The 22,935-nt window shown below is 53.0% G+C and overlaps 6 protein-coding genes across 6 annotated transcripts; 4 read left to right on the top strand and 2 right to left on the bottom strand.

Moving 5' to 3' along the window:
* Window positions 1-1,327: 1,327 nt before the first annotated feature.
* On the top strand, window positions 1,328-2,287 carry SETTUDRAFT_85855 (uncharacterized protein; the record flags this gene model as incomplete). The annotated part of the gene is made up of 1 exon (XM_008022239.1): window positions 1,328-2,287. One exon carries the CDS (start codon window positions 1,328-1,330, stop codon window positions 2,285-2,287), a length of 960 nt encoding a protein of 319 aa, XP_008020430.1.
* A 1,431-nt stretch (window positions 2,288-3,718) lies between these two features.
* SETTUDRAFT_18037 (uncharacterized protein) lies at window positions 3,719-3,991 on the top strand (the record flags this gene model as incomplete). The annotated part of the gene is made up of 2 exons (XM_008021844.1): window positions 3,719-3,793; window positions 3,917-3,991. 2 exons carry the CDS (start codon window positions 3,719-3,721, stop codon window positions 3,989-3,991), a joined length of 150 nt encoding a protein of 49 aa, XP_008020035.1.
* Window positions 3,992-4,783: 792 nt separating this feature from the next.
* SETTUDRAFT_162090 (uncharacterized protein) lies at window positions 4,784-6,077 on the bottom strand. Its single transcript, XM_008022418.1, has 3 exons — window positions 5,961-6,077; window positions 5,279-5,908; window positions 4,784-5,220 (listed from the first exon to the last, which is right to left on the bottom strand). The coding sequence occupies exons 1-3, from the start codon at window positions 6,019-6,021 to the stop codon at window positions 4,901-4,903; spliced, it is 1,011 nt and encodes a 336-aa protein (XP_008020609.1). The 5' UTR covers window positions 6,022-6,077; the 3' UTR covers window positions 4,784-4,900.
* A 2,338-nt stretch (window positions 6,078-8,415) lies between these two features.
* SETTUDRAFT_18039 (uncharacterized protein) lies at window positions 8,416-13,216 on the top strand (the record flags this gene model as incomplete). Its single annotated transcript, XM_008021845.1, has 5 exons — window positions 8,416-10,055; window positions 10,118-10,188; window positions 10,238-11,856; window positions 11,907-12,071; window positions 12,122-13,216. 5 exons carry the CDS (start codon window positions 8,416-8,418, stop codon window positions 13,214-13,216), a joined length of 4,590 nt encoding a protein of 1,529 aa, XP_008020036.1.
* A 2,593-nt stretch (window positions 13,217-15,809) lies between these two features.
* SETTUDRAFT_87121 (uncharacterized protein) lies at window positions 15,810-17,457 on the bottom strand (the record flags this gene model as incomplete). The annotated part of the gene is made up of 3 exons (XM_008022314.1): window positions 15,810-16,952; window positions 16,998-17,111; window positions 17,233-17,457. 3 exons carry the CDS (start codon window positions 17,455-17,457, stop codon window positions 15,810-15,812), a joined length of 1,482 nt encoding a protein of 493 aa, XP_008020505.1.
* A 2,814-nt stretch (window positions 17,458-20,271) lies between these two features.
* SETTUDRAFT_113046 (uncharacterized protein) lies at window positions 20,272-21,995 on the top strand (the record flags this gene model as incomplete). Its single annotated transcript, XM_008022419.1, has 2 exons — window positions 20,272-20,351; window positions 20,473-21,995. The coding sequence occupies 2 exons, from the start codon at window positions 20,272-20,274 to the stop codon at window positions 21,824-21,826; spliced, it is 1,434 nt and encodes a 477-aa protein (XP_008020610.1). The 3' UTR covers window positions 21,827-21,995.
* Window positions 21,996-22,935: the final 940 nt, after the last annotated feature.

The raw sequence follows: 22,935 nt of genomic DNA on the forward strand, positions 1-22,935 counted from the left end.
GGAGGAAATGGGTACGCTTCGAGCGGCTCTTGACGAGTCAAATAAGCGTAAAAGCCGCAAGCGGCGATACGTACGGACAGAAGAGACTCTTACTGTAGGCGAAGTACAAGAAGTATTAGCTGAACAGGCGGGTAGCAGTCGTGGTGATGGTGAGAGTGCGTCGAAGAGGGTGCGAGGAGAGCGGCGGTGCGGGCGTTGCAAGCAGACTGGACACAACGCTCGTACCTGCGTAGTTGAGATAGATAGTGCAAGTGATAGTAGCGATTCTAACAATTAATTTGGTGTATCGCAATAGTTTATTGACTGTGATAAAAAACTGTGATAACGTGTTGATGTAGATGTAGTGGTGGGGCGTTAGCGACTCGCTTGGGTTAGCGACTCACTTGTGAACCACGTTAGTATTGATCGAATTCATGTTGAAATTTGTCATACTTTGTACACAGTCACTACCCGCAGTGAGTATGAAATGTGCATAGCTGACTGGCTTGAGAACATCGAACGGTGCGGAACGTACGCAAAATTGCTGATGTTTGGAACTAGAATACCATGGCGTAGGAATAAGTGAAGATTTCTAGATGTATTACGAAAACTCCTGGGCTATTTTGCTGGAATTGCTTCGCAGCAGACACCGTGTTTCTAGGAAGGATGAAGAACGAAGATAGCTGAAAACTGAACGTGTGTTCAATACAAATAGCCAGTCGCAACGATTTGTTCCAGGTATCCTCATGAAGGATCGAAGAAGTGTGCAGTAATAGGAGGGAGTTATAACTCAGGGATCCTTCGTCGTGGTTAAACCGAGTTCATAAAGGCTGATACTTGGAAATGGAAAACGCGAGACGGCGGACTAGAAACGTCTATGGGTATTAGCATGATCGCAATTGCAAAAGTCTTTGGTAGACACGAAGAGTATTAATAGAATAAAAGCATTTCTGTCGTAATCCGCAGCCGAAGAAGTCGAGATACATCCTTTTCTTCTTTGACAGTCTCGAGTGTCGACGGTGCTGGTAACTCGATTCGTTACCAGTTGTAGCAGCGGCGAATTCGTGTAGTTCTTTTAAGATGCGCGTTCATGTATCGGGTCCGTCAAGTCTGTGAAGGTTTAGTCTAAAAAGGGCATTGAGCGCGGCTGATGGATGAGCTGAGGATGACGTCGACGCGTTCCCGCCATGCCGGAAACAACGCGGGCCACGTGCAACGCGTCAGCGTTCTGATTGCAACCAGCCCGTCACCCGCTACTCACGACACCTACAGTCTCTAAAACTCCAGAAAACCACATCCGTATAGTTGCGTCGCGAAGATGACCCAGACACGCTCAGCAAAGCTAAGCATGCTGAATGAAAAAGCGCCGCAACGCGCTTCGACCAATGGCGAGATCTCTGAACCAAGCAAAGCACCAGGGACGTCGCCACCAGCATCATTCAAGGACCGATTGACCAAATACGCGTATACCGAGGCAGACGTGCCATCGAAAGAGGTGTCATCATCGTCAAATCGCCGCCAAGCAAAAAAGCGCACCAGAACGGCCGCTACAGCAGGTGTAAGCAGCGCCCCTGAACCTGATGGACGACCGAAGAAGAAGCGCCAAGGCAGTAAATATGCAGCCCCATCAAAATATGCTCACCTGTCACCGCTTGTTGACATACTTGAGCCAAATCTGGTGTGCGTGTTCGTCGGCACGAATCCTGGTGTTCAGACGGCAACTGCTGGACATGCCTATGCACACCCATCCAACCACTTCTGGAAGTTGCTCCATTCTTCAGGCCTGACGGACCGCCGATTAAAACCAGAAGAAGACCGTAGCCTTCCAGCCCTGTTCTGCATGGGCAACACAAACATTGTGGAACGGCCATCCAAGGACGCAGCTGAGCTCTCCAAGGAAGAAATGGAAGCCGGAACAGCAAAGCTTGACGAGAAATTTCTCAAATACAAGCCAGAAGCTGTGTGCATAGTCGGAAAGGGCATCTGGGAGGCGATATGGCGGTACCGCTATGGCAAGAATCCCGGGAAAAGCGATTTCAAGTATGGGTGGCAAAACGAGGAGCACAACATGGGCAAGTGCGCAGAAGACGGCGAACAAGAGCTGGATGCCAATGGGAATGTTTGGAAGGGGTCCCGAGTTTTTGTGACGACGAGTACGAGTGGCCTCGCAGCGAGTCTGAAGCCTGCAGAAAAGGAGGCCATCTGGAAGCCTTTCGGAGAGTGGGTGCAGAAAAGAAGGGCTGAACGGGGGTGGGTTCCTCGACCAGTAAAGGGCGCATCGAATGTTGACGAGGCAAGGCGATGTTAACGTTGAATAAGAGTCCTGTCGCCAAAGCTGACTGCAATATCCGCGGCTGACCAAACACACAATGGCCCGCGTACATGCTCGACGGCGTAATTTACCGGGAGCAGGTCCGAATGAGCTCGACTGATGGCAGAGGCTTCTTGCTTGCCACGAGCTTGCGCGCTGCGCCACAAGAAAGGGATGCGCGTGGACATAGGTAGTGGTTGATGGTTAATAGCTCAGAAGAATTTGGTCGCATGCGCCTCGGGGCCCTGATCAAATTGAAATCCTTCTCTTCGGGTTTCGGGCCATTGACTAGCCACTCGGCTACACGTTCCTGATTGGTGCTGCGGCTGCGCGAGCCACATGCAGCCCCATCGCGTATATGCTCCAAACCATAGCGTTAGGCCCTCTGATAATGGCACGACATGTATAGGCAATTTCAGCAGCTCAGGCAGGAAAAGCACAGCACATGCATGCTGGAAGAGAAGACACGACGGGCGTGCTTTTTGTGTCAACAAAAGTATATCCGCTCGAGGTGCCAAGAGCGGAGCACTGTGTATGATTGCCCGTCGCAGGGTAGCGCCACGGCTAAGCCACATTTGAGGCTAGTGCGCGGAACGCACGGCAGACGTGGGGATGCGACCAAAACCCCAGATCAAAACACCCATTTCGCAGCGCCGGATCCCACGACGCGCCTGGAGGGACAATGGGGCGCTGGTGGATACAAAGAGCCGCGTGGGTGAAGAGGGCCGTGGGAAGCCTCTCGCCAGAGCCATCCGGGAGCACAGCTTGACAGTCACGACGCCGAATCTCACGGGGCAGCGCTGATGGCAGATCCCAAGCGCCTGTGCATATGTCCAAGCAATGCACACAAGTCATGCGCCCCCTTCCAAGACTTTTGCACACGCGTAAAGACCAGGGTTTTTGCGTGTGCTGTTACAGCCGTGGCTTGGGAGGCCCCACCCATGTCACCCTCACCCGGCAAGCTGCCACAGCGGAGCGCCTGGACTGCCACACATGTGGCGCCAGCAACGCTCACCCGCCTCGCCCTCGTCTTCTTTTTCGGCCATTTGATGCCCATACGCACAGCCTAGTGGTCGGTGATCCTGCACACGGTGACATACGCGCTTCCGCAATTTCCGTTGGCCGAGTAAGGCTGTGCATGCCAGACGCGCCTCCGCACCGCCTACCAGGGAGCAGAGGGTTTCCATGTTAAAGACGACGGGGTTCCCGTCCGCCCCCCTTACATATCTAAAGCCAAGGTCTTGTGCCTCGGATTTCACATCATCTCGACACATTTCGTCTGCTACGCCTCAAAGCCCTCGTTTTGCTTGTGCGCCCGCCCTCTTGCCACACCATAATACACTAAAAAGGCGTCTTCTCACCAGCCTCTTCACCAGCCACGACCCTCCCAAGCTCATCTCTAAATCAACGTCAACCCACCAAACCACAATGGACTACCAGCACCAACAACAACCCGGCTACGGCCCACCCCAGCCCGGCTATGGTCCTCCTCCTCAGCAGCCTGTGAGTTTTTTTTTTCCCATATTTATCCGTCTGTGATTTTCACAATATTTTCACTCCACCACTTTGATGTGCTCAGTCGCACGTATCACGAAGAAACAACGCTAATCATGTTTGCGCGCGCAGATGGCCTACCAGCAGGCCCCTCCACCACCACCCGAAGAGCCCAAGAAGAGCCGAGGATGTCTGACTGCCTGGTGAGTTTGTCCTCCTCCTATCTCTCCATATTGCACATGGCCATTAAAAAAAACCCCCAATCACGCTAACACTATTGAATAGTCTTGCCACACTCTGCTGCTGCTGGCTCTGCGGCGAAGCCTGCGAGTGCTGCCTCGACTGTCTAGAATGCTGCGACTGCTGCTAGATCCAGCCACCAGCCTAGTCAGAAGAAATCCCCCCCCCTTTTTTTTTCTGTTCGTCTTGTTGTCGTCTTAGCAACAACATGGTAATCCAAACTTCTTCACATTCTACCTTTTATCCATCTATCCATCCTACGACCATTCATACTTTCACACACTCAAATACGCCGATTAACGAATCCGGAAGGGGGACGGGGACTACACATGGGAAGGGCGGGTTGGGTTGGGTAACATATATGGGAAAAACAACGGAGGACAGAGCGATAGGACTTGGTTTCTGTTCTTCTTTCTTTTGGAGAGGGAAAGAGAGAGAGAGAGGGCTTGTTGTGCGCGGTATATCCATGATAAAGGGAATGAGGGTGTGAAGGTTCTTCCTTGGTTGGTGGATGGAGTTCCGTGGTTTAGCTAGTTGTTGTTCAAAGACTCCCTCTTCTTCCCTCGTCTTCTTCTTTTTTTTACATTTCTCGGAGGGAAGAGGGGGGGGGCGTTTATAGTTGGAATTTCAGCTTGATCTTTTTTCTTTCAACAGTCGAGAGAGAGAGAGAGAGAGTTCACATGTATACATTGACTGGCAAGTTTTTACCAAAAAACACGATGCTGACAATAACAAACGATTAGCTGCAAAATCACGACTGCTAGGACAAGACTCGTATTTTTTCGAGTGGTTTCATTTCTATCTAAGATACATTGTGACCCCTCGTGTTGCATGGTAAAACGAAAGAACAGCAATCCACAAGTTCACCGACGCGCGTTAGTCTTCGTAATGTTCTTCAAGCTCCTCTTGATACGCTTCCTGCGCCTCAATGAGCTCCTGGCGCTTCTCCTCCATCGACTCACGATCGCTACTTGAGATGGAGTCACCGTCTGCATCGTGAGTAGGAACTGGAGGAGGCTCTTCAAACGCCGGAGCGTCCTCGTAGGGGTGTGACGGAGGAGGCACACTGTAGGGATCGGCGCCATACCCGTATGGGTCAGCGGGAGGAGCAGCCATGGCTGGTGCTGCTGCTGCTGCCGCTGCCGCTGCCGGTGGCGGGGCAGCATGGCTCTTTTCGTCGTCGCTACTGTCATCGGCTGTCGCGTGTTAGTGGCGGAACAAGAGTTAACTTGTAGCAATCAAAGAGTAACATACCGAGTTGGTGGCCAATAACGGCACCGGCCGCGAGACCTCCGACACCGGCTGCAGCGAGCAGAGCAGTAGAATGGCCCTTCTTCTTCTCGGCTTCGTTTGTAGCCTGTCCGGTCGCAGTGTAATCGTGTCCTTGATGACCCTGCGTGTTTCCAAACAAGGCACGCTCATCGTGACCAGCCTGCGGTACATAGGGCGCACCAGCGGCTGGAGGAGCATATGGGCCTGGTGGCAGATGCGAAGGTGGGTCCCACTGGGAGCGTCCAGTGGCCTGCTCGATATAGAACCAGCGCTGGCTGTTCTGGTCCCATTGCTGGGTCCAGCCAGGTGGCATTGGTGGAGGCGCTCCATAAGGCGCTGGCGGACCTACTGGGGTAGGCGGACCTTGGCCGTACGGCTGTTGTTGAGGGTAGCCTTGTGGCGGATATCCCTGGCCTTGAGGAGGGTAGCCTTGGCCCTGTGGCGGGTATCCCTGACCTGGAGTAGGCGGACCTTGGCCATACGGCTGTTGTTGAGGATATCCCTGAGGAGGGTGGCCTTGGCCCTGGGGTGGCCCGCCCTGGTTGTAGTACGAGTCGGAAAGTGAGCGGTCACCAGGGCCCGCACCGCCTGGGGGCCCACCAGCCTGAGAGTCTTTATAGAATTAGGATTTTGGTTGCGACTGCATGAACAAAGGTATGCCTACCAGCTGGCTTCTTGTCGTCATCGTCCATCAGCTCCTTCATCTTCTTCTTGAGGAAATCCATGATTGAAAGCGATTACCGAACAGCAACAAGAAAGGTGAGTAATCGTCACGAAGCAGAAAATGGAGGGAAAAGTTTGGAGACTTTGGTGTGCGCGGGGGATGGACCGCGGCTTTAAAGCAAGGGAAAGTGGACACGATTAATTGTCAGCGGGGCATCTCAAGGCCCCTCGGGGAGCGCTGACCAGTCCATGTCCGTGGGAGCACATTGTTCAGGCTGTACATGCTTGGCGAAATGCAAAAGTAAGAGGGGATGCAGCGGGGAGAGGGGCAGGGTGAGGCAGGCTGTCCACTGGCAAGCGGGTAGAAAAAGTGGGGTGATGGATCGTCTTGCTGTCTTGCTCCCACGGGCGGTTAGTCGGCGTGTCCTGTACCGTAAGGGCTGAGCTAGTGAGACTTGGCAGTGAATATGCTATGTTATCTTTGCCATGCAGGGCAGTGTAGGTAGAATCGTGGGTGGTTGTCTGACATACGGCACGCGGAGCCGTCATGAAATGTTTGGGGGGGGAGGATGCCCATGTTGGTGTGGACGGGGTTGATTGGCGCATCGGCGGGATTGGGAAGGGCGGGCGGGAGGATTCGTCGTGTCTTGTAAGGATGGCAACATGGGATTAACGGTGGAGGTGGATGTGGGAGATGAGGTGAGGCTTAGCGACGCATGCGCCTGCGCCATTTGTCGCCAAGCCACTCACGTCTGCCACACGGAACCGGTGGCGGGGCAGCTGCAACCGCAACGGGCCAGCGTCACGAAGGGCGCACGCCGCACCGCATGCTGGCTGCCGTGAGCACATGGCGAATGGTTTGGGCGAATTCCAGCGCGGTGCATGCGTCTGGCGAGGGCGTAGCTGTGTGTGGGGTGTGGCGGGGTGTGGCGTGCATCGTGGTGAGCCGGGCAAGCCCGCGGCGACCTTGTCGAGCGGAGCGACTGAGGGAGGAACGCTGGCCATGTACGGTGCATGTAGCAGTACATACGCAGATGGATGGAGGAAGAGGAGGAGGTGTACATGTGAGCTGAGTGGGGTTGCGACGACGAGGGCGGAGGGCGGAGGGCATTGGCAGTGGTAGTGGCAGTGGCAGTGGCAGTGGCATGCTGGGACAGGGGGCCCCGCGGCACGAGACTGAGACCCTGTGCCTGGGACCCGACGCGGAACGGCGCCGACTGGCACGTGGAGATGACGACTTGGATGTGTACTGCTGTTGCTAGAACGTGTACTTGCAGTGGTGTAGTATATTAGGATAACCTTTGTCCACCTCAGGTACGCCGGGCGCGTCCCGATGGGCCTGAGGCGGCGGTGCAGGTGGCGACAAGTGGGTGCGAGTGCGAGTGCGAGTGCAGGCAGCGCCCGGGCAACGACACGCACACGACAGACTCGCCGTGCGCGCGCGAGCATGGACAGCAGAAGCAGAAGCAGAAGCACATTGTCTCTGTGGGTGGGTGCGTGGCAGCTGGCGCGAGACGACGATGGTGTGAAGAAGAGTGCGGATCGTGGGCTCGGGAGTGGGAGGGCGAGGGCGAGGGCGAGCGGGCGGGCGATCGGCCATGGGATTGGCGGGCGCGGGCGGTCTAGACCGCGGGCCAGATGACGTCATGGGCCGGCACTCGTGGCCAGCACAACCTCGCACGCCCCCTGATCGAGTCATGCGGCCCGGAAAACAGCTCCAAAGGCATTTGCAAATGCCATGGGCGGCGTCATCACAGAGCCGCGACTGCGCTGGCCGTCGATGGCTTCCATGCCGACCACGGGCGCCCCAGGCCGCGGCCACGGCCCATCGACTCCCCAAGCAGCGAAGAAGCAAAGCAGCGCAGCCAGGCCAGGGCGAGGCGACGCACCCAGGCAGCTCGCCGTCCAGCCATCCACGCCATGCAGCCAGGCCACCAAGCGAGATCTGCCCATGCTCCACCCGAGTGCGAGCTGAGCCCAAGCAGCAAGTCTATTGTCCGTCTAGCACGTACTATCTATACATACCACGTCTCCGTGGGTGCCCGCTAGCCAAGAGCGCCATCGCTTCCTCTTCTCCTGCTGTTGCTGCCGCTGCTGTGCTGCGCCGTTGGCCTCGTCGTCGCCATCCCCTCGCCCTCGCCATCCCCATCACCACCACCACCACCACCACCACCACCACAACCCATGCGCCTGCAAAGTGCCCCTGAAACACGCTTCATGCCCCTCAGCTCCGCCGCCGCCCTCGCTCGCTCGCTCCTCTGTTTCCGCGGGGTTGGTCCGTCTAGCGCACCACGCTAGCGACGTCAACGACTCTGACTCGGCCTTCACGCGGTCCAACTGAATGCGTGCAACCTCTGACCGACCACCACCCATCACTTGCAACCCGCAACGTGACCCTCGCAGGGCACGTCCAACGGCCCTCTGCCCCGTCGGCCCACCCGCATCCTGGCAATTCTATGTGCGAGCCGCGCTCAATCTTCACTGGGAATGACACGACGGCGCCTCTCGACTCCAAGCACAACCACCATCAGCACAACCACCGCCCGCTAATCACCACGGATCATCGCCATTTCCTCGACCCGCCTCGCGACCCGCTTAACCCACACAGCCCACCACAGAACCCATGGACCCCCCTATCGCCGCCTAATCATCGCCCACTCCTCCAGCGGCCCGGCTCTGCGCCGCTGCAACGCCGCCCACATCACAGCAGCAGCAGCGCAAAGCACTTTGCCCTGACGCTGCCCACCGTGCTCGGCATCAAGCGCCCTCTTGCACCCTTCACCACCAACGACACCCCGGCCCCCGTCTCCCCGCAGCTCGCAGCCCCCGCCAGCGAGCCCCTGCACAAGCGCCGCAGAGCGCTGCCTCACACGCGATACTCGCTCGATCGCTTCACTCTCGCAAAGTCTGCCCAGCCCCGACTCGGCGCCGAGCCGCTCTCGCCTCTCTTCTTCTCCTCGCGCACCACCCACCTCAACCTACCCCCACGCTTCTCCGGCTCCGAGGCCGCAGCAAGCATGCTGAGCAAGGCGCGTGAGGATACCACCATCAAGACGGTCACGCTTGCGAGAGGCACCTATAGTGGTCTGAGCCCGCCCGGCCAACCGGGCGCCGCAAGCGCCAGACTGTCGCACCGCTCCAGCCTGCCACGCACCGCATCCCCAGATTTGCGAGAAAAAAACGACCCGCTGCGCCTGCTGGCATCCATTGGTATAGTCGAACTGCTGGAGCAAGATGGCCGGCCCACGTTTGTTGTCGATGTCGGCGAATCCACAAGCCACGACTCTGACTCGTTCAGCCTGCAAATATTGTTTGCTAACAACGCCCTTCGATCCAACATGTTGGCCTGGGAGCTGGTAGCCGGCAAGGCCGTGGCATCCACGCCCGAGGACTCCACATTACATGCAACCCATCAGTTCCGCACCTGGCTGCTCAGTACCGTGCTCCAGACCCAAGACAGAGATACCTATCCTTCTCCCGTAATTTTTGGCAACATCACCTGGTCGTGTTTTGCGCTCCGAAAACGGCTGCGCGTCGTCTCTGGTCATGTATCTACCCCTGCAACTGTTCTTCCTTCCGCGCATCCTCCCAACGACGCTGTCATCCCTTCGATATTATCCATGACGCGTGCTGCCAACACCGAAGCTGATTCCTCATCATCTTCAGCCCAAGCCAACCAAACACAAGACTACTTTGGCAATACAGCGCCTGCCATTCCGCAAGGAGTACCTACGCCTCCCATTTCAGCATCACAGCCGGATTCGGTTCACTCGAAACTCGGCGAAGCTGGTCAGGACGTGCTCCCAAATCACACTCCCAAAATTACTATACCTTCAGTGGACGAGCGTGTTCTCTTTGCCAACGAGTGCGTATTGCGGGCTTACACTGCAGGCGACGTTGACCCGTTTTACAGAGAAACCACCGATCTGGGAGAGGATGTTCGCGACATTGGCTTCTTCGACTGGACCAGGATAACATTATCAAATACTCTCCCCAAGCACATTCAGTTTGCTCGCTCAGTAGATTGGGCCTCCACACCCTTGGGTCCTATAGAATACTGGTCTAATGACCTACGCGCCATGTGCAATCTCATCATGTGAGGGTTCCCTTTTCAACCAAAAAAAAGTCTTTGTTCAATTTCATACTAACAAAACTCAGGGCGAGCCCTCACCCCGCCGCCATGTACTGGGGCGAAGAGCTTGTCGCCATCTACAACGAGGCTTATATTGGTACGTTGAATCTGACCACGGCAGTCACTGTATTTAACCGCCAAAACAGGACTGGCAGGCCAGAAGCACCCCACGCTCATGGGCCAGAGCTACAAAGTTGCCTGGGCAGAGATTTGGGATGAGGTCAAGGACGTCTTCCAGAATGCACGTCTTACTGGGCAAGCTACCATGAAGGACGACGATTGCTTGTTCATACTGCGGAGTGGCTTCATTGAAGAGACTTATTTCTCATGGTCCATTATCCCCATGGTCGGTGAGGATGGATCAGTCATGGGCCTTTACAACCCAGCGTTCGAAAAAACACGGCGGAAGATTGCCGAGAGGCGCATGCTTACACTCCGCGAGGTCGGCGAACGCACGGCCACGGCTAGAGAAGTCAAAGGTTTCTGGGATCAAGTCCTTCTTGCATTGACCGAGAATGAGTTCGACACCCCAATCGTAATGCTCTACAGCGTAAACGACGAGAATGACAGTGATTCGTCCTCGCTACATTCCAACAGCTTGCTTGGCTCCAAACAGTGTTACTTGGAAGGCTCGCTCGGAGTCCCACCGGGGCATCAAGCAGCACCCGATCAAATCGACCTCAAAGACGGACAAGAAGGCTTTGGGCCCGTCTTCCGAGAAGTCATGAAGACAGATAAGCCAGTGGTTGTGAGTATCGGGTCCACTGACTTGCCACATTCCATGATGGAAGGACTGGGATGGCGTGGCTTCGGGGATCCCTGCCGCGAGGTCGTCATCTGTCCGATTCACCCTACCACAGGCGAGAACATTCTCGGGTTTCTTGTCATGGGTATCAATCCAAGAAGACCCTATGACGATGATTATAATCTCTTTGTCCAACTGCTTAGTCGTCAACTGGCTACGTCACTGGCTTCTGTCGTGCTGTTCGAGGAGGAGATCCGCAGAGGTCAAAGAGCAGCCAGACTAGCGGCAGAGGACAGATATAACCTCTCGACACAGCTTGCTGCACGCACACAGGAAGCTCGGGAAAGCGAAACAAGGTTTACGCGCATGGCAGAATTGTCTCCAGCGGGTTTGTTCATTGCTGACCACGTTGGGAGAATAACCTATTGCAACGACACTTGGTACGAAATCTCACGAGTCCCACGAGAGCCCGAGATGACGGATAGATGGATCGACTATGTCAGGGACGAGGATCAACCACTTATTCTTGAGCATTGGGAGCGACTGGTCAGCAACACTACACCCATCAACCTCGAATTCCGGTTCAAAGCGCCTTGGGAAGACAGAGACCGTACTAAGAGTGATACTTGGGTGCTCTTCTCAGCCTTTCCGGAAAAGGATGAGCATGGACAGCTCAAGAGCGTTTTTGGCAGCATCACAAACATCTCACCCCAAAAGTGGGCCGAGGGATTTCAAAAACGAAAAATGGAGGAAGCCGTCGAGCTCAAACGCCAACAGGAAAACTTTATCGACATTACAAGTCACGAAATGCGAAACCCACTCTCCGCTATCCTTCAATGTGCCGATGAAATCTCGACCATTCTCGGTGACTTTAGGGCTTCAGGTTCGCAGGTCATTGAACCGGGCATCGTGGCCGACTCCATAGATGCTGCACAGACAATCGCTTTGTGTGCACAGCATCAGAAGCGCATTGTTGACGATGTCTTGACGCTGTCAAAGCTCGACAGTGCCATGCTAATGGTACGTTTTTTTTGGTCAGTATGCAATACATCTTCTAACACCGTGACCAGGTAACGCCAGTGGATGCGCAGCCATTGCAAGTCGTACAACGTGCGTTGAAGATGTTTGAAGGCGAAGTGCAAACAGCCGGCATCCAAATGGAATTCGTTCTTACCGATTCCTTCACAACACTAGGAGTCGATTGGGTCAAGATTGATCCGTCACGGGTCTTACAGGTTAGAGAAAATGTTTGTGCGGTAGCGTCTTATGGCTAATCTGATTACAGGTGCTTATCAATCTAACGACCAATGCCATCAAGTTTACAACAACCGAAGAAACAAGGACAATCAAGGTCGTACTCTCGGCATCTCGCGAGCGCCCATCCCAAAGCAGCGCGCCTACAGTCAACTACTTTCCCATGAAAGCGAAACGAACAGACCAGACCCTTGGTCCTGACTGGGGCAATGGCGAAGAAATTTTCTTGGAGTTTGCCGTCCAAGACACAGGCCGGGGACTGACGCCTGAAGAGAAGAAGCTTCTCTTCCAACGCTTTAGTCAAGCAAGCCCGCGAACTCACGTCCAATACGGCGGATCTGGCCTAGGTTTGTTCATTTCGCGTGAGCTTACGGAACTACAAGGAGGCGAGATTGGTGTATCCTCCGAGGCAGGAAAGGGAAGTACGTTTGCCTTTTACGTCAAGTGCAGGAGGAGCAACGAGCCAAAGGATACTCTTGATGTTGTTCCAGCCTCGGTAACACGGAAAGTGTCGAATGCGAAAGAAAAGGCAAAGAGTGGATTGCCTTTGCCGGCAAAGTCGGCAACAAAAACCAAAGACTTTGCAATGATGGCAACACAAGACAGTGTTGCGCAAAAGCCGAAGCCACAAAAGGGGCTCAAGGTGCTTATTGTAGAGGACAACCTGGTCAACCAGAAAGTTCTTCAACGGCAGCTCCAAAACCACGGCATAGAAACAAAGGTTGCCAACCACGGAGGCGAGGCGCTTGAAGCGCTAAAACTGTCCACTTTTTGGGCATCGCCGTCAACCGACTCACCCACTTCGTCTCCCTACGATATCTCCGTGGTTCTCATGGACAAGGAGATGCCCGTCATGGACGGCTTACAATGCACGTCCAAGATTCGCGAACTCGAGCAGCACGGCAAGCTCAGGTGGCACGTGCCCATTATCGCCGTCACGGCAAACGCGCGCAGCGAGCAAATTGCGACGTTGCTGGCTGCAGGCATGGACGATGTCGTCAGCAAGCCCTTTCGCATCGGCGAGCTCATACCGAAGATTGAAGACTTGGCCAATCGCTTTAGCGACAAGAAGACGGCAGACGAGTCTGCACTCAAAGCCCCGACTGTAGTGCCCTATGGCGTTTGAAATGTTTGATCATGACTTGAAAGGGTTTCTGGGTATCACGCGTACACATGACAATCTGTACGAATAGCGGTTTGGAATAGCTGGTTCTCCTCCTTCTTCTTTTTTTTCCTTTTCGTTTTGTTTTAGGGATTCTTTCTTCTTCTTCTTTTTTTCTTTCTTGTTTTGTTCACTTTCCCCCTTTTCCCCTCCCTTTGGTTGGGGTTTTTGACGTTATCAATCGGCATTAGCACGCATATAACCACGGTGTTTCTCTTTCTGTCTTCTTATTCTATTTTCTTGTACCAAGGAGTTTTTTTTCTTCTCCTTCTGCTCCTTCTTCTTCTTCAAAAGCTAGAAACCACACAAGCATTTGGGAGATACATATACCCCCTCCTTTTATTTTTATCGTTATCATTCTTGGTTTTAATCATTTTCGGTATAGCGCTTTTCATGAGGCGCTGGCTGCTGCTGCTGCTGCTGCTTGCTATGTCTATGTACGTATGACCGGGTAGAGAAAAGACAAAAACAAACAAGATGGCATGAGCATGAGCATGGGATGGGATGTACATATTTTATATATATTGTACCAAGGGCACACACACACATACAGGTAGATGCGCGGGAATGGGGATCAATGCAATGAAAGCCGGTATCATTTGGAAACTGTGTTGTTTGTTGTTGCTTGTGCTTTGAAGAATGTGCTGTAGAACGCTGAGGAGTGTGTATGATGTTATATTGCATGGCTGTTCCCGCGCCTTAGAAGGTATGGTTAATGAGGATCTAATCGGAGACTTGGGGTGATTTGCTTGTACATGTACAGTGTGATATTTGAGCCTGACACCGGGGATATCATGTACATGAGCGTTTTTTGTTTCTCTTTGGAACAAATCTATAGTGTGAGGTAAGTCTTGCGACTACTACTGCTGCTGCTACTACTACCGCTTTTTTTTTGGGGGGGGGGAGGAGGTTCTTGCGGTTGGTGCTGTGGAACGCGTGGGTAGATGGACGGATGTGTGGAAAAGAGAGAGAGAGAGAGGAAGCATGAAATGCAGTTTGTAGCGACCGGTTTTGTTTTCTCGTACAACAACACTAACGCTCATCGTGATACCTTGCACAACATGCAAGCAGCAGCATCATGCAAGCAGCAGCAGCAGTGTCGTTGCCACCACACCACACCACACCACCATTTACTTACTTATTACTGGGTAACAGCCACCACCACCACCACCACCATCACCACAGACCAGTACCGGTACCGGTCCCGGCACTGATGCCGATGCCGCTACCGCCCTTCAACGGCTGGCCGTTGCCGGCGACAGCTGCCTGGTGCGTGCGTGCGTGCGTGTGGATACTTATGTAGGACAGCGGCTCTGTGTCTTCAGTCCCGTTTTGGAGCTTTGGGGGGGGGGCGTATGTGGTACGGCGAGGCGCGGGTGCGGGTGCGGGCGAGGGGGGTTGCAGGAAGGTGGGTTATGTGGTAGTTTTTTTTTCTTGGTGGTGGTGGCGGTGGTTATCTTGGCTTATGCTTATGAAGGGTGGTGGTGGTAGTGGTGGCGGTGGTGGTGGCGGCGGTGAATAGATTAGGCTGAGAATTTGTGTGGCGTTTGTACTCCCAGTGCGGAGTATACATATTATTATTCGTTTTATTCGCCCTTTTTCAGGCCGGCTGGGTTGGTCATCTGCATGTAGGGCAGACATGGGCTTCTGGCGGCGTAATGCTTACATCTCCCCCGTGCATTTCGGCCAGGCCACTGATTTGCTCAAGTCAAAGCCTGGTCTGGATGCAGATGCAAGGGGTTACACAGACACCCCCCAACAGCGTGAGATCCGGTATCGGAGTTTCCCTTTCTCTCACGCGCACATGTTGAGATGCATATGCTGGGACGCCTCCATCATACGCCTTTTTTTTTCCAAAATACGGTGCGGGTTGACATGGAAATTATGATTAAAGTATGATTAAATTCAGCCTGCTATATCTTCCTTCCTTCCTTCCTTTCTTACACTTGGTGCAGAAACGTGTGAGATACATTGTGCTCCGTGAAAAGATTGACAAATGCAAAGCACATGTTGAAAGGAAAAAAAAGACAAAGCGAAGCTGTTATGTATGACGCAACCGAACATGCTAGTCCTCTGTCATATCTTTCCAACGATCAAGGAACATGCCGTGAACGGTGCTAAAAATGAGCGTTTTGCTTTTTTGAGTCAAAGGAGTGGCCCTGGCGTTTTGTGTGTCTTGGTGAGAAAAGACAGACTGATAGAAAATGCTGGGTATATTTGTACAAAAGGACGCGAGCCGCCATTGCAATAAACGAAAAGAAAACAAAAAAACCTGTCGTTGCTCTTAATCGAAACAAACATACTAGCAAGAAACGAGAAAATGGCAAAAAGACACATAATGCAGCGCGGAACGAAGCAAAAGTGAGTTGCGAAAAACAAGAAAATCGCGGAGGGGCGACGAGGCGATTCCGCGCGCTTACATCCCGAGCGAGAAAAGACTGGTGTTTTCAGCCTTGAGCATATGGGGGAAAATGACGTTGCGTCCGATACAATGTTCGATAAGAGCAGGAAAAAGGAATGACTGAAGAGACTGGAGATACTTTAGCGCACGTCAATTCTATTGGCATGCGTTGAGATTTCCAGTCGCAGCGTGCTGCAGCTGAGCATTTCGGCCTTTGCACGAATCCCGGTGTGTCTTGCGGCTGCCCTGGGAGTTTTGCGGAGGAGAAGGATTCAGACTGTAGCGGTGACCGCTGACCAACGAGCATTCATTTGCCAAATCGTCGTTTGATGCGTTCCGCTTGATTGGGCGAGTGTTGCCGAAGCCGTAGAGGTTCGTTGGCGAATCTGCAGGTGCCATGTGACGACTGGCGCGGACACACGAATACGGAGTGGCTGCTGTTGGTGCACTCATGCCATCAAGAGGACCTGCGGTGCTGAAGCTCAAGTCAAGCTGAGAACTCGTGCTTGTCGTGGCCGTATTGTTTGGAGCAGATGTCGTGGTGGAAATACAGCTTGTTGGACTTTCCATGCTATCTGACAGTTGGGCTTGATGGGCGCTGACCGAAGCTACCACTGGCGCGTTTGTTTGCTTGCTCCCGTCGAGATCCCAAGGTATCAGTGGCTTCGAGAAAGATACTCTGTTATCCATAATAGATCCTATTGGCGGGGCGTAGCGGAGGAGGCGTGCGTCTTGCATCTGGTCTACAACATTACGGCTGGACTGGGAAAGATTCGGCTGCGGAACCGGCAGCTCTCTCCGAGGGCCGCTGGACTCTGATGGGTGAGGCTGTCGGGGTTGGAGCCTCTCGGACACTGATAGTTGAAGTGAGGCCATGCTAGTGTCTAGAGGAGAAAGGTCTGATGGGTTCAACCGGCCGTTCGAAGTAGTATAGTGCGAGGCATTTAGTGACTCATGATCGAAGCATGTACCCCCATACTGCAAAGGTCTTGCCGCTAGGTCGCCTCCTCGATGCTGCGACCCGTATATACTCGCGTATGGTGGCGGTTGGTCAAAATTGTATGTATCCACAGGCGACATGTCTTCGGAGTATGGGGCGGCCCACACTGGATTGCACACCGATCGATTGTCAGTTTGTTGGTATTGAGAAAATGACGGAACAGACACTGAGCGAGGGTACACCGCCGTGCTGCCTCCTGTTTGGTACAAAGGCACCATGTGCTGGGCATTCGCCATGCTGCTCAAACTGGGGACCATCGTGAAGTTACCTATGACTTTGTCGTAACTGTCAGAGCCCACCTATAGACATTAGCGCTACTCTTTGAGGCGTCCAAGTCAACCTACCCGATGGAACTGGCAGCTCATTGGATCAACACTAGCCTGGCGACAGTTTATACAACCAGAGCCATTGCCTGGGTCTCCGCTACAGCGAATCTTCCTTTTACGACAACGTGCGCACTGCGTAATCAACTATCAGCAACATGAAGCAATTGCACATGCATTATAGAGCAAGATGCACAAAGTGATTTTCAGTTACATCCAGGCATGTTGGACGTCTCTTGTGTTCTGATTAACTTACCGCTACTGCAATGCGACGTCTTGCAGGACCAGTCTCCATTACCGAATCTTCTCTTGCCATCATCCCTCGGTTATGCATTCCACCTACTGGGCCACCAACAGGATAGCTACGAGGATTTTCTCGGGTATTGTGAGCAAGCGTTAATGGCGCATTGCGTTCGCCGTAGCCGCAATTGGGGTAAGGAATGTTTTGTGACAAACAAGTTCGAGGATTTTCGTATTCCATGAATGACATGGGCGTAGGTCTAATGGAGTGTCAGCTGACTTAATCACGTTCATGCTAAGCTTCTCCACTTACAAAGGACTGAGGCCAGCACAAATGGTGTTCGGAGAGGGGCCTTGAGCTCTGTCAAAGTAGACTGCGTATTGTAGCGAAGTGGGAGCAAATCGGCTGGGTTGCCAATTACTGGGACGTGTGTTGCTTCCCGACAGATGAAAGACAATCCGTGAGCGGGTCAAACAACGAACGACTGGAGAGGCGAGGTTTATAGCCTAGAAGAAGTGCAATAGTGTTGTTGAAGAGATGGAATGCAAGAATAGCCGAACAGCTAAGAACCTAGCAAAGTCGACGTGGCTACCGTAGAGCGAATGACTTCTCTTTAGAGATAGGATTTAAGATGATGGCGACCATTGACTTTTCAACCTCCTGGCTTGCCTGTGGGTGTCAGCAGCATTAACTAGAGCTTTCGGAAACCTGCATACATGGTGACCGCCTTCTGTGAACAGGGATCAGGCAGCACGCGCCTCAGAAAGAGCCCTGTCCAGGCGCCGCGGAGGGTGATGATAGGTGAAACATAGTACGGCTGAGCTGTGTGTTGGTCATAAGCGCCAGAGGCGACAAAGAAGATTCCAATCAAGTCAAACTGTAATGACAAAAGCTCTGTTAAAAGCAGCCCTTTTCAGATAACTGTGAGGCTTCGCTGAGTACCACAGCAAGGCAAAAGCGTATTCTTTTCGCGATGCGGTCTAATCGGGCTACACACCGTGTAGTCTGTCGACAGGGTTGTCGAATGTTTGTAGGCTGCATAGTAACACCGCGGATGCGGGACATATTGCACGGGGTTGAGGCTACTAGTATTCACCGAGCGTTCGTTCAATGCGTTTGTGCAAACTTTGCAGGGGCCTGGAAGGCCGTGAATTCCAAGAAGAAAGGGGCTAATGCCACAAAGATATTGAGTCCAGGACAGGTATACAGAAACAGGAAGTTGGCTGACACCCAAGGCTGTATATGAAACAGTGCTGAAAACCCTTGCCATCATGAACGTGTGGCGCCAGCTCGAATACTCATTAGCGGTCCGCATGATTAAGGGATAAGGCTGACTATTCCAGATCGTTCTTTCGAAGAATGAGCTTCTTCAACAAATGATAGACGGAATTTACGAAGAGCAACAATCTGCTTGCATGATTCGCCTGGTTTTCGTCCAGACCTGCGTTGTTGGTTGTCAGAAGCGCGACTACTGGTGCATGTCTGAATAGCTCGTTGGTAGTGGTATACCCTTGCGCATCAATCTCCTCATGCGTGATGCCTGTGTTGCATCTGACAGCTCAACATGGAGCGAATACATGGAGCACGCTGCGGGGAAGAGTTCCGACGGATTCTATGCCAGATCTGGATCGCGGTGAGATGGCGGATACATCCGCTCTCAGCGAACTGACCCAGCTCCATGATCACTGCTTTTGAACCCGGATGAAGGAAACCAAGTATGCATCACTAAATTTGATACATTTCAAATGTGATATGCGGCACTGTTTCTTCAATATATGAGCCTGGATTGGGCTGAATCGACGACAGTACCCAATCTTGGCTAGACAAGATACCTGGCGAGGAGGCGGCGAGTTGGATACGCCATGCTTGCATATAGAGGACAAGTACGTCAACTCTATGAGCAAAGAGCCAATGATATGGTAGATTGGAGTGCCAAGAAGCGAGCAAACTTCGATGCGCCATGGTCGAGGTGAGACGTCGCGGTAAGACAAGCACTTGCCGATCAAGAGGCTGAAGGTGATTGATTCGAATTCGTTCTGGCCTTTGCTCTCTGCTGCACGACCGCAGCAACCTGGGATGCCTACTCGATCTTTCTTAGTGTGATGGGCGTAGAATGACACAGAGATTACAAGGCTCGTGGGTCTCCCGTTGCTGCAAATCTCTGGATGTGGCAGTCTTCAAATCTGCATAAGTGACGTGACGTGACGAAGCTCCATCCTTGCAGAGACAGTGTTACTGCGCTTGTAATTGTCAACCATGTTGTGTCCCACACATTAGCATAGAAGCTCGTCCGTGCTAGCAAGAAGGGAAATTCTTACCGCAGGTAAAGCCTACCGAGAAAGATGGACCTGTGGTAACTATCCGGATGCGTGAACGATATTGTTCGCATTTGGGGCTTTAATTAGCTAGACGGAACAAGAAGAAGATACCCAAGTCGAGGCTACACCGACTTGCTCTAGAGAAGCAGGATGCAACAAGAGCGCCTGCTGGACATCTTTCCATCCTGACAATCCTACGAACATGACAGGTCCGGGGATTTCGGATCGTGCAGCAGGCAATGCAGCGGCTTTCCGATAACTAGGCAAGGGTTGCTGCACACAACAATCAGAAGGCGGGTGACACTCAACGGCCCGCCTCTCACAAGCACCCCACGCTCTTTCTAGATCTTCTAACTGCTTTCAGACTGCCTCATGACATCGGTGGTATCCCGCATCACCCTGTCGGTCCAAATCGAGCTGTCCGTCTAGCAGCAACTGCGGGCTGTAAATGAAGGGAAAGCCATGTCTGTCTCCAGACATGGGTGTGTGGATGAGCCGATCCGTCCGTGTGCGAGAGGTTGTGGAGCATGCTGGAATGTGTTGAGTCGAAGACGTGCGAGACGCCGGGTGGAGAAGAGCGCTGCGTACCTGAAGCTAGGCTCTTTTGGGAGGTACGTCATGATGACTAAGCCGATACGCGGCGCCAGCGCAATGCGCCATGCCAATGCTGGTCGCGGCCGATCGTTTGTTCACCTTTGCGACAAGCACTCGTTCTCCGCACAACATACCCCAAGCCATGTCTGTGCTTCTAGAAACATCACTGGGGGATATCACCATCGACTTGCTCGTGGATGATGCGCCGAAATGCTGTGAAAAGTGAGTCTATCCAATGCTTGCGCGCGCCTCGCGTTCTTTGGCCTGCATCCTGCACGCTTCATCCCGCTGTCGTCCCAAGCTGAGCATGCACGACAGAGATACTGACAATCTGTCACCTTAGCTTCCTCAAGCTATGCAAAGTAAAGTATTACAACTTTGCGCCCGTGCATAGCGTCCAACCAAATTTCTCCTTCCAGACTGGCGATCCTATAGGCCCCGGGTCCAAGGACAGCGATGGCGGCCGCTCGATATGGGGTTTGCTCGAACCTGGCCAAATCGCGAAGAAGACATTCGTGCCAGAGTTTAAGCCAAAACTCAAGCACGCGGAGATGGGCACAGTCAGCATGGCCACGGCCCCGAACCCTGCAGATCCAGAAGAGCGCCTCGCCGGCAGCCAGTTTATCGTGACATTGGGGCCGAACATCGACTATCTAGATGGCAAAGCTGCGATTTTTGGCTCGGTTGTAGAGGGATTTGATACGTTGGAGAAAATCAACACGGCATATATCGACGACCAGGGTCAGCCACTCAAGGACATTCGCATACTGCACACTGTCATTCTCGATGACCCATTCGACGACCCCGCTGGCCTCGTCGAGCCGCCCGAAAGCCCTGCACCTTCCGCAGCACAGCTCGCCACGGTCCGGGTCGCATACGACGAGAACCTTGAGGAGGAAAACGATCCAGAAGCACTCGAGAAAGTACGACGAGAACGTGAGGCGCGCGCACAAGCTCTCACACTGGAGATGGTTGGCGATCTGCCCTTTGCCGAAGTCGCACCACCTGAGAACGTGCTGTTTGTGTGCAAGTTGAATCCAGTTACGCAAGACGAGGATCTGGAGCTCATTTTCTCGCGATTTGGCAAGATCCTTGGTTGCGAGGTCATTAGGGACAAACGTACTGGAGACAGCCTACAGTACGCCTTCATTGAATACGCCAATCAGAAGGACTGCGAGCAGGCCTACTTCAAGATGGATGGTGTTTTGATTGACGATCACCGTATACACGTCGACTTCTCTCAGTCCGTCTCCAAAATTGCAGACGATTGGCGCGATGTCACAAATAAGAAGAGGCGCCGAGCGGCTGGTGGATTCGGTGGAATCGACAACCTCGAGAGAAAGAGACAATATCGCGACGATTCCGGGCGCCAGATCATGTCAGACTCAGTCGTCAACAATCTGGTCGCTGATTCAGATGCCCCTAGACATGGGGGGTCGCGAACGCGCGACACCAGCAGAGATATGCGGAGAGATGACACACGAAGGCGTGAGCGGAGAACAGAATACCACGACGATCGCTTCAAGCGCAATCGGAGCTGTAGCCCTAAACGCGACCGTCGAGATGAGGATGGCAGGTACCATGAGCGAAGACGAGAGCGAACCCGTAGCCCCGATCGACGGCGTGACAACCGCCGAGACAGAAGTCGGGATCGCTATCGCCGGGACGACCGCGACGACCGGGACCGTCGACGATGAGTACACCCGTTCGCTAGCGATTGGCTTAGCGAATACTTGGAGGGAAACGTGCTTCCTGTCAGGGTGCAAATGTACGTGCATCTTGAGAGTTGAGATTGTAATGTAATACCGAAGCACCATATTAGCTGTTCGTAAAGGGATATCAGGTGCCACCCAAGTAGCACCATCGTAGCTGATGAAGACTTAGTGTGCATAGCATTGCAGTGATCATACGTGTGTATCGTCGTACCTTGTTGACACACAAGCCTCACCATTCGTTACAATCTCGATGATTTTGATATGGCAGGCTTCCCAAAGCCTCTGTAAAATAGTGCTTGATGTAGACGGTATCGGTCGCCGCCATGTTCATTTAAGTTGAGCCGTAGACTTGTGATCCTCCAGACTGAAACCCTACTCTATCTTGTGTTCTTGGCCTGTGTTGAAATCACAGTCACGGCCATCATCAGCTGGAACCTTCCATGTCTTGTCATTTTACAATCATTCTAGTCAACAATTCGGATACAGCGTGGCATAATGTTGCGGATTTACCGTCTGCAGTGGTATAAGCGTCAAGATTGATTTGCAGGAAGCATCTTGGCAGGCTTGGATGAATGAATCGAAGAAATTTCAACGAACTATGGTAGAGAGAGTAATTCATCTCAAGTACCTAGCGAATAGTAAAATTAGTTTGGGTGATTTGTAGGAGAAAATGTGGGTTAATGCATGCTAGCATCAAAAGCGACATTCTCTGGTCGAGTAAACTGCCGCTTCATTCCACCTGTAGATGCTGTAATTTGATTCGAATTACCAATGAGGTATATGCTTTAGTAAGATAGACCAGTCAGACGTCTGAGAGTTGACTGTTGCGCGAAGGCGATTGGAATACCAAATTCCAGAATCTGCAGTGAAGTGTCACATGATCTGCAGATGTTGACAAGAATCGTGCCAAAAACTTCACCAGGATGTTCTGAACCGTGTGGTAGCCTCACCTTACTGCTTTCCGTTCCAATACTTCCATTGACATTGGCATCCGGGTAGTGCTGTATGGAGTAGGGGTGTGGGGCTAGAATCGCGGTCCCCGGTCGGAGCAGGCGCGCTAAGACCGGAGAAACACTAGCCCCGAACTTCTC

The sequence above is a fragment of the Exserohilum turcica genome (genome assembly GCF_000359705.1).
Source record: "Exserohilum turcica Et28A unplaced genomic scaffold SETTUscaffold_1, whole genome shotgun sequence".
Lineage (NCBI taxonomy): Eukaryota > Fungi > Ascomycota > Dothideomycetes > Pleosporales > Pleosporaceae > Exserohilum > Exserohilum turcicum.

Excerpts from the sequence above, each read along its gene's own strand:
- SETTUDRAFT_162090 (XM_008022418.1), bottom strand. The coding sequence starts at position 6,021 with ATGGATTTCCTCAAGAAGAAGATGAAGGAGCTGATGGACGATGACGAC. Across the intron at positions 5,909-5,960 it reads TGACGACAAGAAGCCAGCTG|ACTCTCAGGCTGGTGGGCCC; the intron begins GTAGGCATACCT and ends AATTCTATAAAG. Across the intron at positions 5,221-5,278 it reads CGTTATTGGCCACCAACTCG|CCGATGACAGTAGCGACGAC; the intron begins GTATGTTACTCT and ends AACACGCGACAG.